Source organism: Osmia lignaria, chromosome 2 (genome assembly GCF_051020975.1).
Source record: "Osmia lignaria lignaria isolate PbOS001 chromosome 2, iyOsmLign1, whole genome shotgun sequence".
NCBI lineage: Eukaryota > Metazoa > Arthropoda > Insecta > Hymenoptera > Megachilidae > Osmia > Osmia lignaria.
In genome coordinates this window covers 11,052,054-11,069,326 of record NC_135033.1, presented here as the reverse complement: position 1 = coordinate 11,069,326, position 17,273 = coordinate 11,052,054, and the positions used below count along the sequence as shown (strand labels likewise).

Below are 17,273 nucleotides of genomic sequence, written 5' to 3'. Positions count from 1 at the left end.
TCATAAGGCACGGATCGTTTTTCCTTTCTTTATTCTTTTTTTAACCAGCTTGAATTCGATTTAAAAGTTAAATCGGGCTTACCAGTGTCACCGATACCAGGAAGGATTTTAATTGAAATTTTGCCGAAGCCACGAGAGCGCGAGCACGCGGGAACGAAAGAGGCAGAAAGAACCGGGGTAACAGGAGAAAAATAAAGGATCCACGGTTGTGCGCATGCGCGCGTCCCACGAGAGCCAAGATCGAGTGTTTTAAAAACACGCAAGAGGCGACGAGTGGGATTTCAAGGTTAGACAAACCGAGACATTCGAGGTTAAACGACGAACGAACCAACTTTTCTTCCATAGTCAGACGCGAATTCAAAAGACAAGCAGCTAATACAATTTCAATGTTACAATAACGCATTATTTGTTAAAATATTTATACTCCGTGTATTATTTACTTTGAAACATTGCGTACAGGTTGCTTTGCTTTGCACTCTGTATCGGCAATGCAAACCAAAACAAACTGTCATGGCCGAACGCAAGTGCAATTGGAGCCGGTATCGATGGTAAACAAATATCGTTTATCGAACAAACTCGATAACCATTCCCACGAGAAGCAAACGAGAGATAAGGAAAAAATAGATTCGGGTGTTAGCTAACAAAAATGGACGCAAAGTTGATTCAACCTGTCAAAGATAACGTACGTTATCGCGCGTTAGGGACCAATGACCGACAACATTGACACGCGTATCACACCTTTTTTATAAACTGGCAAAATTTTGGCAATTCTCGAGTCGCCCGTGTGATCCAGTTCTTGCAGATTTCGAGCGACTTCTCGTCTTTGAATGATGCTGTCCCCTTGCTTCGATATTTTGTCTGGTTTGCACTTAATCAGGGTGTCGCAGTTTATTCCTTGCCCACTCTCCACCGCTCTTTTGCACGATCCTAACCTCACCCCGCACGAAGGCACAACTATACGACACACCGAGGCACCACACTCCACCAGCACGAACGGAGAACTGTACGGCGCACCTCCGAAGAGAGATCAGAAAATCAGCGTGGCTGTTATTTCTTCTTTTCTTTCTCCCCTTCTTCCTTTGACTTCCAGTCGTACAGATCCACAAACTATTTTCGAATTTCAGCCACTTTCTGTCACTCTTATTTGCCGCGACTTATCTTTGGCAAGGAATCTACGCGCCACACGCATATGTCACTCGAGGGGGCGACGCGGGGCGTTCCAAAAAGGAACTAGCGCCGTTTTCGTTTTTTGCACCGCTTTCCTCTTTCCTCTTTCCTCTTCTCGTTCCTTCCTCTCGTATTTTATCTGTCAACGGGAGTGTTCGTTGCAGAGTCGGAATGGTTTTCCAACGTGTTCGAATTTTTCGCTGTTTCGACGAAAGTGCGGCGAATAATTCCCCGTTCCTCTCCTGGACGGATCTCATGCGTGCCCTCGCGGTGTCTGTTTGAACCGTTCTGTTGTCGCGAGAATGAGAAAAAGCAGCGGAAACCGTGAACGTTGATTACTAGAAGGGTACGATCACGATTCTATCGCGGGTAATCGAAGAAACTTGCAAACTGGCGTCACTGTGGATCGACATTATTTCGACACGGATCGAGATATCGATTTACTCGCGGTTTCGCGACATCGCCGCTGCCCGGATCTCTTGGTTATAACGGACAGAAGCAGGACGACTTTTTAAAAATGCCACGCACCGACCAATCACGAACACGCGCACGGAACGCGGAGGATACGCGAAGATAGAAGAAGAGAGAAAGAAGTGGAGCCGCTATACACGCACGCTTGGCCGCTTGATCGTACACGCTATATGTACAGGTATCACACAAGCATCGAGGGGGGCGCGCGCGTTATACACACACACAACGATCGGACGGACGGACAGACAGACGCACACATGGACGAGCGGCGACGCGATCTCCTGACTGTTGATCTTTCCTGCTGCTGCTTTCTTGTTCGCGATCACACATCCAACAACGATCGATGAGCACCGCAACACGGACTCACCGTTGCGAACACACGCCAGTAACCGGAAACGAAGTGTACCGCGAAGTAACGCGGGATAGATGGTCGCAACTTTCGTGTGGAATGTCCGGCGTGGAGTTGCGTGGCCAACCGTCCGTGCGGCTAAGGTAAGTTGAACTGAGCAGCAGCGCGCCTACGGTAAACGAGATTAAAGCCGTGTGCCGACGGAACCGCGATATCAACCAATCACCGCGTCGTTTTGCGAGACTCGACCAATCACCGTCCTCCCTAACCTGGCGAACGGTTAGCCCAGGTGTAGCCGCTAAGGCGCCATTGCCTGGCGTTGGCACGTTACCTGCTTCACTGCTGGAGGGGAGTAGTGGATGAAAGGAAGAGAGGGGGGACTATCCTGTAACAGAGAAAGCTTGACTTTCCAAGAGCCGATCGAAAGAGAAAGAAAATGGAGAGGGAGAGACACGAGAGAGAGAGAGAGAGGCGAATTACGGTAAGACTGCGATCGTAAGCGTAACGTCGAACGTTCGTTTTCACAAATTTTCACGATAGACTTTTTTATTAGCGACACGGATCAAAACAAAATGGCTCCTATATGTCTTCGATGGATCGAACAGTCGTTGTAACGAGGAAAATATAGTTGAGAATCTCTCATCGTCTCTCGATCGCAACGATGGAGAGTAGCTGCGTTCCCGGTATGCCTCCGGAGACACGTTACCGTGAGCAAGTTTGCCGGTGATATTGGTGGGAAGAGAAAGAAAGATAGAGATAGAGTAGTGGGGAATACGGCTGTTATCTAAATTACTCTATTTTCTCGAGGGACGCTTGTGATGGATTTTTTTTCGATCGTCTGGAACGTCGGTATCGAATCAAGGTGGGTGTTCCGGCTGTTTTACAGACACCGTCTCTTTTTCTCTTTACCTTCCTCTCTTATTCTCTTTATCCCCACCCTACATAGTTCTGTTCCTCTCCGTTGATGTTGGTGTGCCTGCCATCTCGGTCGATCTCGAGGAAATAAGTGTCCGATCCAGGGCACCGAGCTGCACCAAATACGAGTCATATTTAATTTCAAGATATCCATCTTTCCATTAGGACAACGATAGACCTGGGTGGCTGAAACGTGCACAGGACAAGAGGACACAGGGGACACAGCGGTCGAACTAGAAGGAAACAGAAAAGGGATCGTTAAGAAGGTACCGTCTCTGTACAAATTTAAAAATAACCTTTATATTTATTGTCGCGTTTATTGCATCGCGAATAGCGGCCGCTACGGAGCGGTGTTGTCGTACCACTGGTGCATCGTAAACATTTATTTGCCGAGTTCAGCTTAACTCCGGCAAAATTTGCTTTACAACGAGTATAATCATTAATATACGCTTAAGGGACGAGGGAGTTAACGGTAAAAGGAAAGCCCGGCAATTGAGGTGCGTGTTAAAGGAAAAAGGAAACGGAATATCCTCCTTTTACCTGAGGAGTAAGATTTTCATAGGGGACTAGAGAGGTGTATATTTTTATTTATATGCGAATTGTTCACAAAGAGATAGAAACGAAGTGGAAATCGGCGATGGTACGAAGGGATGGTTAATACAAGGCGAGGAAAGATAAAGCGCTGGCGGATATAACAGGTGGGAGCAATATGGTGGCGTCTCTGAATGGAGGGCGTACTCTCTCGTGTTCGACGTAGTATTTGCTCATTCACTTGTTCCCATTTTATCGTGGCAAGCGGGAGTTTCGTTCACGGGCAGCCTGCCACGTGGATTAGGAACACCGAAGATTTGTGAGAACTAGAGATACCCGATATCTGTCGCCGTTTGGCTTTCCCTTTTCGCTCGCCGTATCACCTTCGAGCAGACTGTCGTATACTGTTTCGTATACACGGTAATATCGTAATACGTTCCACAGACAGATACACGTTTCCCGAATTAGACCGTGTAATCAAATATCCACGGAAGTGCCAATCTATGGTTTCTCCTTACTTCGATCCGTTTATTCTTCAATTTTAGATACAATAATTATTCATTATTTTTTTCGTTGTCAAGCGTTCAGTCGAGTTCGCTTTGAAACAATTGCAATCAATGCGGTCACCCATAAATACCAAGTCATCCTTGACACAAATTCTATAGTGGAACAATTTTTATCTATGTTTGAATTTTCAACGTACCTATACCTAGCATTGATCGTTATAGGTGCACAAAAGATACAGAGAGGTAATGAGAAACATTTGCAGTAATCGCTCGAGGACCGTTAAACCAAAGGGGATTCAACATAGCCAAACGAACCGATGGCCCTTCTAAGAAGCTCATTCAGCTTTTACGATCATCCCGAGTCCCAAAATTTCAGGAAATTTCTCTAAAATGCTGTTATATCCGAGCTATCCTCTCGGGCAAACTGCCGGCATCAACCATTGTTTCCAATGACCCGTTACATTATGCTCGTTTCACACTTGGTACGCTGCTGAATAATGCAAAAGTGGAATTTTTTGAAATTTCCAAGCGACAACGATGTCGTACGACAACGAAAACCGCGAAGCCCTGCATCGACTGCCCTCCCATCGCGAAAGTAGGAATTGTAACTTTAGACAGCGCTCGTTCGCGAATTAATCGACTTTTCGAAACTTCCAACAGAATTCCCGATCGCGCGTCACGCGATTTAGCCAGACCGGTGGTAAATTGCTTCGACGATTCGCGTCAAATTGCCGCAGTTTACGCAGTTTACGGTGTTTCGTCGATCGCAAATGTTCTCGAAAATCGCTACGAGGGAACAAAAGATAAATTCAACCGTAAAAAAAAGCCTCGTTGCTTATGTGGGATGAGCTAATACAATAGCCAGAGAAGCAATTACAGATTCGGGCGTCGTTTATTATGGTGCAACGCAAAGGAAACGACAGCGAAGAAGAGGAGAGCGATAAAGCGAACGAGAACGGTCGCGAAGCAAAGAGGGTTTGGCCACGAGATGCTATTCTACCAGCTGGTTTTGCATAAAATGCATTGTAATCCCTGTGCACAATGCAGAAAGCTCAAGTTTTACTTGCCGCTGTAATTAATGCCTGGCCTCGGTTCATGCAGACGGAGCTCAATGATAATTCACGAAACAGAACCTACCGCATAATTCGTGTGTCCCTCAAAGACACGGCCTACCTCTTTTGTAAGAATGCCTCAGCCAGTGAGTTGCGCATCGGAGACATTACCTCCGCGTTCAGCTATGTTCAACGAGACAAATTCTAACGATAACACCTATGCGTCACCGGGCGAATTCCTGGTATGTATATATGTACGTAGAATGTAGAGGAACGTGGTACGAGGAAAGATGAGTCGAGACGAAAAGAAATATTTTTTAATGTTTCGGACGAAAATTTCCAAATCCCTATCTAGTCGGTCTAGAATGACTAGAATCGGAAATCAGCTCCAAATGGGGTAAGCTATGATGACTGCCGGTTACGTGGCACGACCCTTAGACAATGCGTCTGCCAATTTGGGTGCGGCCTAAAATAATAGCGTAACACGTATGTACGCAAGCATGAGTGACACGCAATTATTACAACAATCTCACGTAACTCGATACCATTCTCTCTTGGACTATTGGCGCCGAGTGTACGCCTACTAGTTCATTCGTTCAGCTCTCTTCCATTTGTCCTGGTAAACATAGATAGGTATGGTTCGTTCGAGTCAACGACTTCGATGGAACGAGATATCGACACTTTCAAAATCCTCCCGCTTGTCCGTGTACAACCACATCGCCTCGGTTAATTCGTTGGCATGTCTGATTTCTCATTTTCCAAGCTAGAACGAACTCGGCTCATTTTTGTTAGGAATACGAATATAAGTTTGCTCTTCCTTCCGGTTCTCCTAATAAGACGGCGACCACTTTCGTAACAAGTTTCTTCTTAATCGATGTTGTATCGTCTCTGTTTTTCTGTTCGCGACGAAACTTTGTTTACATTGTCGCGATTCGGTCGTATTGGCTCCTCCGTAATTTAACTATACCCTGTTTGCTTCCTGCCACACCGTACCGACGATTGTTTACTCGGATAACAGTGAAACTTTTCCTCATCGACTCGTTGCATTGTTCTTCCGAGTTTCTGCGGTTCTTGGTCCGAATACTTTGGCTCGAATTTCGTGGGACCGTAATATTCGATATTCGCTATTTTCTCGTTTACAGAAAGGAAATTGTATCGCGGTAGTTGGATGAAAATAATTTACATATCTGTGCGTGGACGTTGAATTGAAGTTGGTGGAGAGCAGTTGCTCGTTTAAACAGAAATTTTCGAACCGTTTGGTCACGCTCGGGAAACAACTGTGATCGTGAATTCGGCAGACGAGTCAGATCGTTGTCTAATTCGTATATTTCGTAGCGAAGCGTCGCTTCGAACTGTTGCATTACTTGTTTGTAAATCGCTTTTCATTAGCGTATGACATTCTTGTTTTGGAACAAACGGTTGGAATATAATACCGAAGGTACTCGGCGTTGCGATGGGATTGAATGCGAGGACATCCTGTAACGCAATCGCGACTCATAGAAATCACGTTTTCTCGGACACCGTGATGGGATAAAAGTTGAAGTTTCAATGGTGGAAAAATAAAGTCGGTTAAACAGTTCGTAATTGGTAGTAATGCTTTCGTTTTATAGGTAGCTCGAGGTGAATCAGAAAGTGGAACGATACGATTTAAAGCATTTTCTCTAGTGGTTAATTCTCTGTATCTTTTTACGGGCTCGATATAATTTGCTTTTACTTCTGTTTTAACGGGATACCCCTTCTACGGTTCGTACGTACAACGAAGTGAAAAGTTAGCGTTATAAAAAGAAAAGGTCGTACTTTTTCCGGCAATTTGTATCTCTCGCATGTTTCTTTATTTTTCTGCAACTTTTGTATTTATATCCGTGGTATTTAATGGTGGATACCGTCTGAAGGAAGAATAGGTTTTCTGTCCTAAAAACGAAGAGAACTGAAAGATATACCGTTTCCTTTAGTCAGGTGAAAATCTATCCGAAAGGTTAATAAAGCGTCATATTATAAAGTATTATTCTATACCTAGCATAGGTTCGTAAAGCGTGTAAACAGGCAGAACCGCGAACACCGATCGTCGTGAAAACTTTGCCCATTACTTTTCCAGGCCCGAGTTTCCCTTAGACTCGATTATCGTGCGATATCAATCTCATAAATCTCGTCCACCGTCTTCCCTCCGGTGAAGATCGAACCCTCTTCCTTTGTATCGCAAAAGAAATTGAAAAAAAGGGTATCGAATCGAGCGTGGAGTTATTAATTTATCACGATTAATCGAATGTCTCGATAAAGATAAAAAGGAAAAAAATTAAGGAAATGGGAAAGAAACAGCGAGAGCAACGATACGGAACGTTTCGCGATGACGTCGTTTGCAGCGGACGCTTAGTTTTCTGACGATCGTTAATCTCACTCAGGTTGCGACAATGACAAATAGAGATCCACCTTCTCGGAGAAGGAATGAGTTTAGCAGAGATCAAGAGACTTTTCCCGTCACAGGCTAAGCATTCGAGTATTGTTTTATCGAGGCCGTTTTACCAAGAGGATCGTCCTCGGTCAGATTTTATCGTACTAAATTACCTTTTCTATCCCTCTTTTGGTCGGAGCTCTTTCAGCTGACCATAGCCTCAGTCAAACATTCTCGGTGGAAGTTGAAGTATGTTTAATTCCATCCGGTGTAGGTTTTTCCAAGTTTTCCAGTCGGCTTGCACTTGTATCGGTTGTATCGTATACGTAACACGTACTTTTATTTCCCCTTCGTGTTTTTATGCGGACCAAGTATCAGGCTACTGTTGTTCATTCGCTGTCCAGTGAACCTTTGCAGAGTTTTATGCAATCCACGGATTGGAAACGCATCCGTAGAATCGTTGACTCGTATGGAGGAGCATTAACGCGGAAATAAAAGGGGCAAAGTAAAGCGAGGGTGTGCGTGAACATCAATTTTCGCGTGTAAAACGATAAGGGCAGTGAATCGATTCCGAACCAGTTCAATACTCGTATTGTTTGCGTAAAATTTCGCGTATGATAATTTTTTATTTAAATCATTCTTTTTTTTCTTTCCTTTTTTTTTTCGAAACCAATTCGACTCTGACAAAGGTTTCCAGAGGGCAATTCGAAAAATTTCCATTTCATCGATGGTAGAAAGCGGATCGAAGGAAAACGACGATTCTGCGAGTGCGCGATTGGAATTACATACATAGATATCAGCAGCGGTTAGATCGACACTGTGTTCGATGTTCGATATCATTCTACGAAGAACCTTTATTTCCACGCGTAATTTCCACGAAAAAACCATTCGAGTCGATCGACTCGATCGACGGTCAAGCGACGAGCACCGACTACATACCAACCAGCAGATATACGCTTCTGATCGATCGATCAACGCCCGACCATCTTTTGATCCGTCCTCGATATCGTTTCAATTCCGCTCTATCGCCCCGTCATGCCGCTAAAAATCCGAAAAATTTCAACGTCATTCACCGTCGATACTCCGATGTCGAACATTGTTCAGACATCAACTTTATTCTACAACGCGTCGACTCGCCTAACCTGAATTATTTTTAAATCTTTTCCGCTAAAGTTACGCGTTTTAAACGAAACACTGCCCCTATCTATTGTTTCCATTACTTTTCCATCATAGAAATCTTATAGTCTCGAAAACAGCTGCGTTTCATCGGAAGAGGAATTACGTGAATCTCAAAGGAATCAATCGGTCCAGGGTGAATTCGAATCAAAGCGTATTGGATCCGTGGAATTCTCTTAACGAAGGATTGTGTCGCACAGCTTGTGTTCACCGGAATACGTAGAACTCGTTCGACTTGTAACGAGGTGAACATTGATAAAAAGGGTACTTCGATTCGGTTCAAGAACTTCCGATACAGGGACAACGGGTTTCCAGCGAAATTTCCTGCAGCTCGTTTCACGGCCCGCTGACTGAAAACTATTTTCGAAAAACAGTCTCCCGATAGTAATACACAAATTTCACTTTAGAGGGTCGGTTAACACCTCCGCTGTTACAGCAGGTTATTAACACGTTGAACGCCATGGGGTGTCACCGGTATAAGCACCGCTGGGCCCATCATTTATTAAATATTATAATCTTCCGTCTTGAAAATATTATGATTCCTATCAAGCTTTCGCCTCTTTAAAAGCACCATATTTTTCCGGTCCAAGCTCGAAGTAGCGTTAAAACGTCTTCTTCGAAAAATAGAAGAAAATACAGGAAGATAACCGTTGTCGACTTAAGAAGACGAAATTGTCCATAGATGGAAGTTTTCTTACGAGAAAGAGCTTTCGTGTTCTTGGCGAGTTTAGTCCACAGAAAAATTCATTTTACCCGTTGAAGAGGTGGGAAATTCGGTTGACCTAACGTGTCTTCTTCCTTCTTCAGCTTGCGCCCGCAGAAAGGCCACGTAGCCATTTGTTTCTACCCCTTTCAGTGCTTTTCGCGCAACTGTCTTCGGGGACGCGAATTTATTTCCTCGAGTTTCACCCTCGCTCGGCTAACCTCATATTACGCCTCTGCTATGGCTTACCCTAGCACTTGCTTTTCTCCTCTTAAATTCTATTTCTTTCTTTTCCTATCTTCTTCCTTCCGGCTGGTCTATCTAACGGAAACACTCGCAATAGCTTCTCGGAAGCTTCGAAAGGAGTCTTCTTGCCTCGTAATTATAACGCGAGACGGATTTCGTTTACAAACGCTGCGAGATTGAAAAGACTCGATTTGTTCGATCAAACAAGCGGACGCCAATGTTTACTGAACAGGAGCTGCAGGAAAGAAAATTAACAGAGGCTTCCGGAGAAAATCGCGTTGCGATTCGACTCTTTTGCAAATCGACAATTATCGACCACGTAGCAATCGATGGTTTAGCGAAAAACGTTAAACGGTGGTGAGCAACATGGAAACATTGAATCTAAGGCGTAGGCATTAACCCGGTTTTGTGTCTCTTCTTGCCATTGCTGTTGCTATTTTACGGAAACTGGCGCAACACCGTTAGTCTTTTTGCACGCGGTCGGGGGAATAAATTGTTGCGTTGTTTTGCTTGTTTCTAGGTAAGTGGGAAGCAAGTGGCCCGGAAACGGTATGCTCGACGCTGCTGACTCGCAGCGTTTCCTCAAAGCATGGAAATTGACCTCGGACCAGAAAAACGCCTCTTGTACTCTGCCGTGCTGCTATGCTGGTTTAAACGCCACTCACCATCGCGAGCATTCGTCAACGCGAGCTCCATAATTTTCTGTTACACTTTAAAAGACAACTAGCGATTATTTCGAATCGCTGTTACATAGAAATTTGGTTGGTCAAATTAATCGGGAAAGTTAGAAGCAACACGAATACACGCACGCACGTTTCTCGTGACCGCGACAAGACCACCTGTACTATCATTAATTTCAGTCCCGGGGAAAGATGGATCTTACGGGGTTGCGCAATGCTTCTTGTCTTTCTCTCCTTTAATTACACATCTTCCTGGGAAGGGTCCCAGACCATTTCCGACCATTCTACGTGTCCGAAGGTCTTCTCTTTTGTAACCGAGATATTCTTGAGAACGATTCTTTCTCTCGTGTGTGGCAAAAAACTGCCAGATTTTTATCATTAATTACGCCGACTCCGGAAATTATTCTTACTTTTCCTTTTTGCCTCTTTTTTTTTTTTTCTTCTTTTACTTTCAGGAAGTCTGCCAAGGTGAACAATCAACGTTTTGACTTTCAATTTTAAACGAAAGCACAATCTGGCGTTACGTGGGATCTTGGTTGTTCCGGTGTGTACACAGAGAAGGAGAGACTGCAAAGCTTTTGACGTGTCGGACGGTGAATTATCCGACACACGGGTAAATAACCGAGAATCGTCTGCTAACTCAATTTACTGGTCCCCTGTCAAATCCAATTAACGGCCAGCTACCGGGCTTCCCGGGATAATCGGCCGCTCCCCGCAATTTCATTCCACGCGTTTCCCCGTCAAACCTTTTCATTTCGATTCCTGCGCAACTTTCGGCAATATTATCTTAGATCTGAATGTTGCCATAAAAAGAAATTGAATAGCTGTAGCGATAATATAATGGTATTCGTGTTTGAAAGAGGTCGTTAAAATAAGTTCGCGGGGCGTAGAAACATTCATTCGGTTCGGGGAAATGTAGATAAGGCGGTCGCGATAAACGTTACAGTTACGACAGAAGGTTTCTGTCGCCCTCCGCTAAATGTCACGTTTCTACGTACAGGTAGAACGATAAACACATGGGAATAGTACTCATTGCCGAGCGTTATGTCTCTTATCGCTGGTCGTGCCGCGAAAAATGAACTATTCTCAACTATTTCTCCCTAGTTGGTGCTTCGTTCCTCCTCCTCCTCCTCCTTCTTTCTCATTCGACTTTTTATCAAATATTTCTCCACGTGCCTTCTGCAACCCCATACGGATTTTCTCGGTATACATAGATTAGTTACACGATGTGATTTATAATTAGTCTCAAAGTATCTACTTTGAAAAAGAAAAGCGCCCGTGTCAGAGGTCATTGTTCGTAGACGCGCATGTCGATCGATTCTTTTTTATCCAATTGTCAACAAAAACTGTTTATTCCTAATCACGATCCTGTTTCCAGTTTGTTTGATACGTCGCCGGTCGCTCGTGCGCCGCTGAAAAATCGATTTTAATTAAAATGCAATTTATTAGAGTAGCCCGCGAAAAGAGCGAAACCGCGCGCGCGGTCGCCGAGCGCGCTATGCAATTATTTAAATTAGCGACCAGAGTTATTTTTCGAATCAATATTTCCCACTGTGCACTGCAACTCGTTGATTTCGCGAATCTACTCTCGAACACCAATCGCGATTCTATACGATTGCTCTTCATCGTGGAACGTTACAGATTTACCTCTTTGTGCAACGCAGTCATTTAAATGTTTTGTCAATATACATATCATGATATTGCATATTGCAAACGATAAGTTTATAATGTATGCACGTGTGATTGGAATTAATTAAGTTACGTGATAATGATAATTGGAATGAATTTATCTCCTTTCTGTGTCACGATTTTGGACACACATATAGTATGATATTTGTGTGATTTCTTTGTAGAACAATTAGTTTAACAAACTAAAAATAATGTAAAAGTTTTTTAAATGTTCTACCAACGCGCGCTTTAGAAACAGCACTACCATTGCCATCTAGTGAATGTAAAACACTTTGCACTGCAACTGCAACAGTCTAGCACATGTTGACGATAATTCAGTCTTGTGCTGCTTTTGACTGATTTAAAAAAAAAAAAAAAATTGTATCAATGGGGATCAAAATTATGTCTTTTCAGTCGTCAGTGCGAGGTGTGATAAAAGAGGGATTGATAAAACATACGATTATCATACCGGCTGTGCTCTCTGGTGAGCGCGAGATGTATCTACTGTGTTTTGTACATATACCGCAGTTCACCAGAGTCCATAACTGCGACGCGCAGGTTGGAAGATGGTGGGGGAACGCAGCGAGCTCTCTGCTAATCGCTTTCCACTTCGTTTGGGAGTATCGCCAATCAGGGCGAAGATGCGCACTGGAGAAGCGCAAAGAACGAAAACTGGTCCTTTCGCACTTATGGACTCTGGTGAATTACGGTATATATATATGCAGGTACTGCTAAATGCACGTGGTTTATCGTAGTCAAATTTGGATAGGTTAAGTAACATGTATTCGCAGGAAGGTATAAAGAGAGATTTAAATAAATTGCTAGAACTAAAACGTTGTGGGGAGTTAGATACCGAAGAGGAGCTTTCAAGATCAAATAATGAATTTTGGCGAAATTCTGTTACCTACAGTACTTTGGAATCCTATTTACACAATGACGATGATCAAGTATAAATATTTCCAATTCCTTAGACTATTCTGGGTATTCGTATTTATAATGCCAGCTATGTTTTTTTAGATTAAACTGAATACTCTTGCTCTGATAGTGGAATCAAAAAAGAGTACCCTGAAATTCACTCCTAAAGAGCTTGACATAATTATTTTATTTTTACGAATTAATTTTAAAGAGAAATTAGAATTTGTCCCTTTAATTAAAAAGGTAAGATCATCAAAGATATGAGTATTATATTGTTATTTGTAAGACTATTGTCTGTCTTCCATAGGCACTAAAACGTATGAAGGAGAGTTTTGCTGTTATGCAAAGACAATGTGCTCAAGAAGAGAAGATGAGATATCATTACCAAAAAAATTGCAGCTCAATAGAAATGAATCAAGAAATATTAGATAAATCATATAGAATATCTTTTGGTCTCAAAAAAGATATAGACAAATACTGTAATGCATTTAGGTCTTTACGTAACATGTGTATATGTAGCCCTGATGCTACATACTCTAGAAGAAAATCTAGCTTACAAATATTACTTTTAATGAAAGATTTCTTAGATAATGAATTCAAACATATTGCTTGGGAGGTTGAACAAATGGAAGCATTATTTCAGCTGATGTTACTGGATACGTATGAAAGCAACAAAGAAATGGCTTTCAAATTGATAAAGTCTGTAAATCCAAGTTTGTTACAATTAGATAATGAACAAGTTGTTTATGATATTATTACAGTTGCTGTTGACTTAGGTAACAGTATCAGACCTATTGACAGTATTACAGCTGCATATATGTTAAAGCTCAGTGCATTGTCACCAATTGTACAATCTATCCTTGAAACGCGATTTGGTTCAACAAAATCATTAGATGAAAATACAATAGAAACCATAATATTGCAGCTAATATTAATTTTGTTTAAAAAACTAAAGGTACTTAATGTTATTTATAATTTATAACTATTATACAAAAATATTACATTTATTGTCTTTGCAGCAATCATTGATTCTTGCAAAAGAGAATATAGTAACGACAGTTACGAGACATTCTCTGTATGGATATCTTTTCTGTATCAGAAGCTTGTTAGAAGAATGTGATTTTGAACAAATCGCGAAAACACAGTTATGGCAAGACGCTACAGCGAAACTTGTGTCTGTATGTTTGGAATTAAGTTGCGCCGTTTCCGTAATAGTAAATAATTCCTCACCCGAAGGACACTTACCAATGGATTTAAGTTTACAAACTATCAATAATATACATAATTCATCATTTGAGAAACAGATGGTAACTCCACAGATGGTATTGCTTTGTTCTTGGCGTACTGTGAAGGAAGTTAGTTTAATGTTCGGCTTGCTTGCTATTAAAGCACCGATATGCGAAAAAAATTCTCCCATAGGACTTTTAAACAAAGAACAAGTAAAATCCTTTCGCTTAGACCCAAAATGTCAAAGCAACAAAATTTATTTCCGGAAATAAATAAAACTGATTTTTTTTAACAGATCATTGAAATAGGAGAACATTTGGTTACATTACTTACTGAAACAAAGCATAGAGGGGCATTTGAACAAGCACATGTAGGTTTCAATCAGTTATGTACTCGTCTTTGGCGTTCGAATATAGCACATTTTAATCAATTACCTAAAATATGGTTACATCAAATTTTGATTGCTATCACAGGAATTAAGGAAGAGAATTCTAAATTATGCGCAACTAGAAGAAGTGCCGGTGTACCTTTCATGATACAGGTACCAAATTTACTTTCGTAGATTCTGACTTAAAGAGAATCATGAAAATTTCACTTCACAGGCTTTATTATCCACGGAGCCTCGTCAATACAAGGATACGAAAACTACAATCTTCCATTCTGTGATGACAATTTTGTTAGAATTTACACAATTGGAAAATGTGAACCTATGGGACAAAGTAAAACGTTTGATATACAGAAACTCCGTGTTTTCAGAATATGAAAACTCTCTTGAATCCGTCGATGGATGTTGTATAAACGAGAATAAAACTCAAGTAACAGAAATCAGAACTCATGCTCTGAACATTTTAAGAGCAGTTTTCAGAAATTCCCGTCTTGGGGAAGTAGTGAACGACTATGTAGAGGATGGTTTAATAGCAGCAATTAAGAGCTATGATGCCTTAACGTGGGCGGTAAGATAATTTCAGAGTATCAAGTAGATTATTATAGAGCGTGTGAAGTTACACGTAAGGAAACATTTTATATCGTTACAGGAAAGAAACGCAGCGACTTTACTCTTCAGTGCGCTTATCATTCGAATTTTCGGTGTTCAGAGAACGAAAGATCATATTAATCTTACTACAGATAATAAAATGAATTTTATTTTATTTTTCGAAAAATACCCCAATCTGTTGCCTTTTATTTTAGACGAATTACAAACTTTCGTGGCGATGAATGATAATCTTATAAAATCGAACGTCCAATCGATTTTATTGCTGTTGTCACGATTGTATCATAGACACAGTTCTGAACATGCTACCATTCAAAATAAGGTAACTTTAAACCGTGTAATAATGTTTCACTTTAGCAATAAAGGGGACTTATATTTCAGATCGATGATCTTGTTACTTTAGTTGTACAATGTGCAAGGAGTACAATATTTGAAACGCGTAAATTAGCGGCTAGAGCACTAGTATCTGTATTGACAGAATGGTCTGTAGGAGATGTTTTAATGAGAATAATTGAAAGTGTAATATACATTGGAAACGATAATTTATCTTTAAATTTAATACACGGTTACACGTTACAGGTATGTACAGTCGTGTAAACATGAAACGCAAATATAATGATCGGTTTTGTTATTTTTCAGATATTTGAGATACTAAAACATTTTGGTTTTAAACAATTTCAATCGTTTGATAAACACTGGAATAGGTTTCTGGAAAAAACAGGTTGGATCTTAGAAAACTTGGAACGCCAAAACTTAAATCCTCCGTGTTTTTTGCTGGCCACGGTTTACGTGAATATATGTAGTGAGATGTACAAAGCGGATGAAACGTATTTTGTAGAAAATATTCCAATGTTACGTACGCTTGTTTTGCACCTGTTACAACCAACATTGAAACAAGGACCAGCACGAGAACTTTATCAGATATCCATAATTAAGTTAATTCGAGGTGTAGCGGAAAGAAATCGATTAATTCCGCAGAACCTATTAACTGCGATATACATTAATAGTTTGAAAATGCCAGAAACACAAATTGTTGCATGGTCTACTGTTACAAAAATTATTAGTGAGATGCAACAGGATACCATGTCGATGGAATTATTAAATTATGGTATTGATGAAATCCGTAATTCCATACAAAATCTCCATAGATACAGTCCAGAATTACAAGATGCACTGTTCGATTTCATGTATAGTAGCTTAACGTACCTGAATAAATTTGAATTATCGTCTATTCAAAAAATGGATATTTGTAAATTTGTTTTGAACGAAGTACGAGTAAATAAAAAGAAGAATACGTATTGCGAAAGAGATTGTTATTTAAGATTACTTGGAAAATCATACGTAATTTTGGTCATTGCAAATGGAAACAAAGAAGTATTTGACTTGGAATGCACCAATGATGTATATAATAATTTTTGTGATCATTTGTGGATCACATCCTTAAACACCGATTTCAGAAGATCTGTTTTCAATATAATGCATGATCTTTTCTTAATATGTACAGGATTCGACGAGTATCGATGTAAGTTATTATAATTTGTACTATTTCGGTACGTGTATAATACATTTATTGAATATAATTTTACAGATGTACAGGTTCAGTGGTGGACAACAGTGTTCCAATTGTTGCTGGACAACAATTCAGAAGTACGACACGAAGCGTCTATGTTAATCGATACCATTCCAATAGATTGTACAAAACATACTAATATGACATGCACGGATCTACTTCTTTCTAAATTCTATAAAACTATGCATAATAGCAGTCCTGAATTAATTTGTCCCGTGTTATTTTATTGGAGTATTGCACTAATAGATGATTCAGACTATGAAATGGATGAGACAGACGTAAGTAGCATTAAAAAACCGAAATCATATAAAGTGCCTGCCATTAATACCATGATATTTACTTAGGTTTTCAATAAATGCACAAACTACGATTTCTTCGAACCTTTGGAAATATCAAAAATTTGTGTCGAGTTCTTAATAAGAAACATGAAAAGCTATTTGGACAACGTGTTGCCTGATGATGTTATAGACTGGGTAAACTCACGGCTAGATATCATATTTCAAAAATCAATTACCTTTAGGATGCTCGTAACAAATTATGAAAGTTACATACCTACATTCGAAAACAAGTTACATGATATTTTAGATCCAACATACAAAAATAAATTGTTACAAGTTTTAGCATATAGACAGTATAAAGAAATATTGTAAAAATATTTTTACAATATTTATGTAGAATATATTATAAACATTTTATACACGGAATATAATATTTATT

At 40.7% G+C, this 17,273-nt stretch overlaps 1 protein-coding gene across 1 annotated transcript; it reads left to right on the top strand.

The window, feature by feature from the left end:
* Positions 1-1,380: 1,380 nt before the first annotated feature.
* On the top strand, positions 1,381-17,252 carry THADA (Thyroid adenoma-associated protein homolog). Its single transcript, XM_034333909.2, has 14 exons — positions 1,381-2,468; positions 2,541-2,849; positions 2,934-3,168; positions 10,641-12,800; positions 12,871-13,011; positions 13,076-13,723; positions 13,788-14,207; positions 14,291-14,536; positions 14,598-14,948; positions 15,030-15,308; positions 15,368-15,565; positions 15,626-16,508; positions 16,575-16,834; positions 16,901-17,252. The coding sequence occupies exons 4-14, from the start codon at positions 12,633-12,635 to the stop codon at positions 17,204-17,206; spliced, it is 3,900 nt and encodes a 1,299-aa protein (XP_034189800.2). The 5' UTR covers positions 1,381-2,468; positions 2,541-2,849; positions 2,934-3,168; positions 10,641-12,632; the 3' UTR covers positions 17,207-17,252.
* Positions 17,253-17,273: the final 21 nt, after the last annotated feature.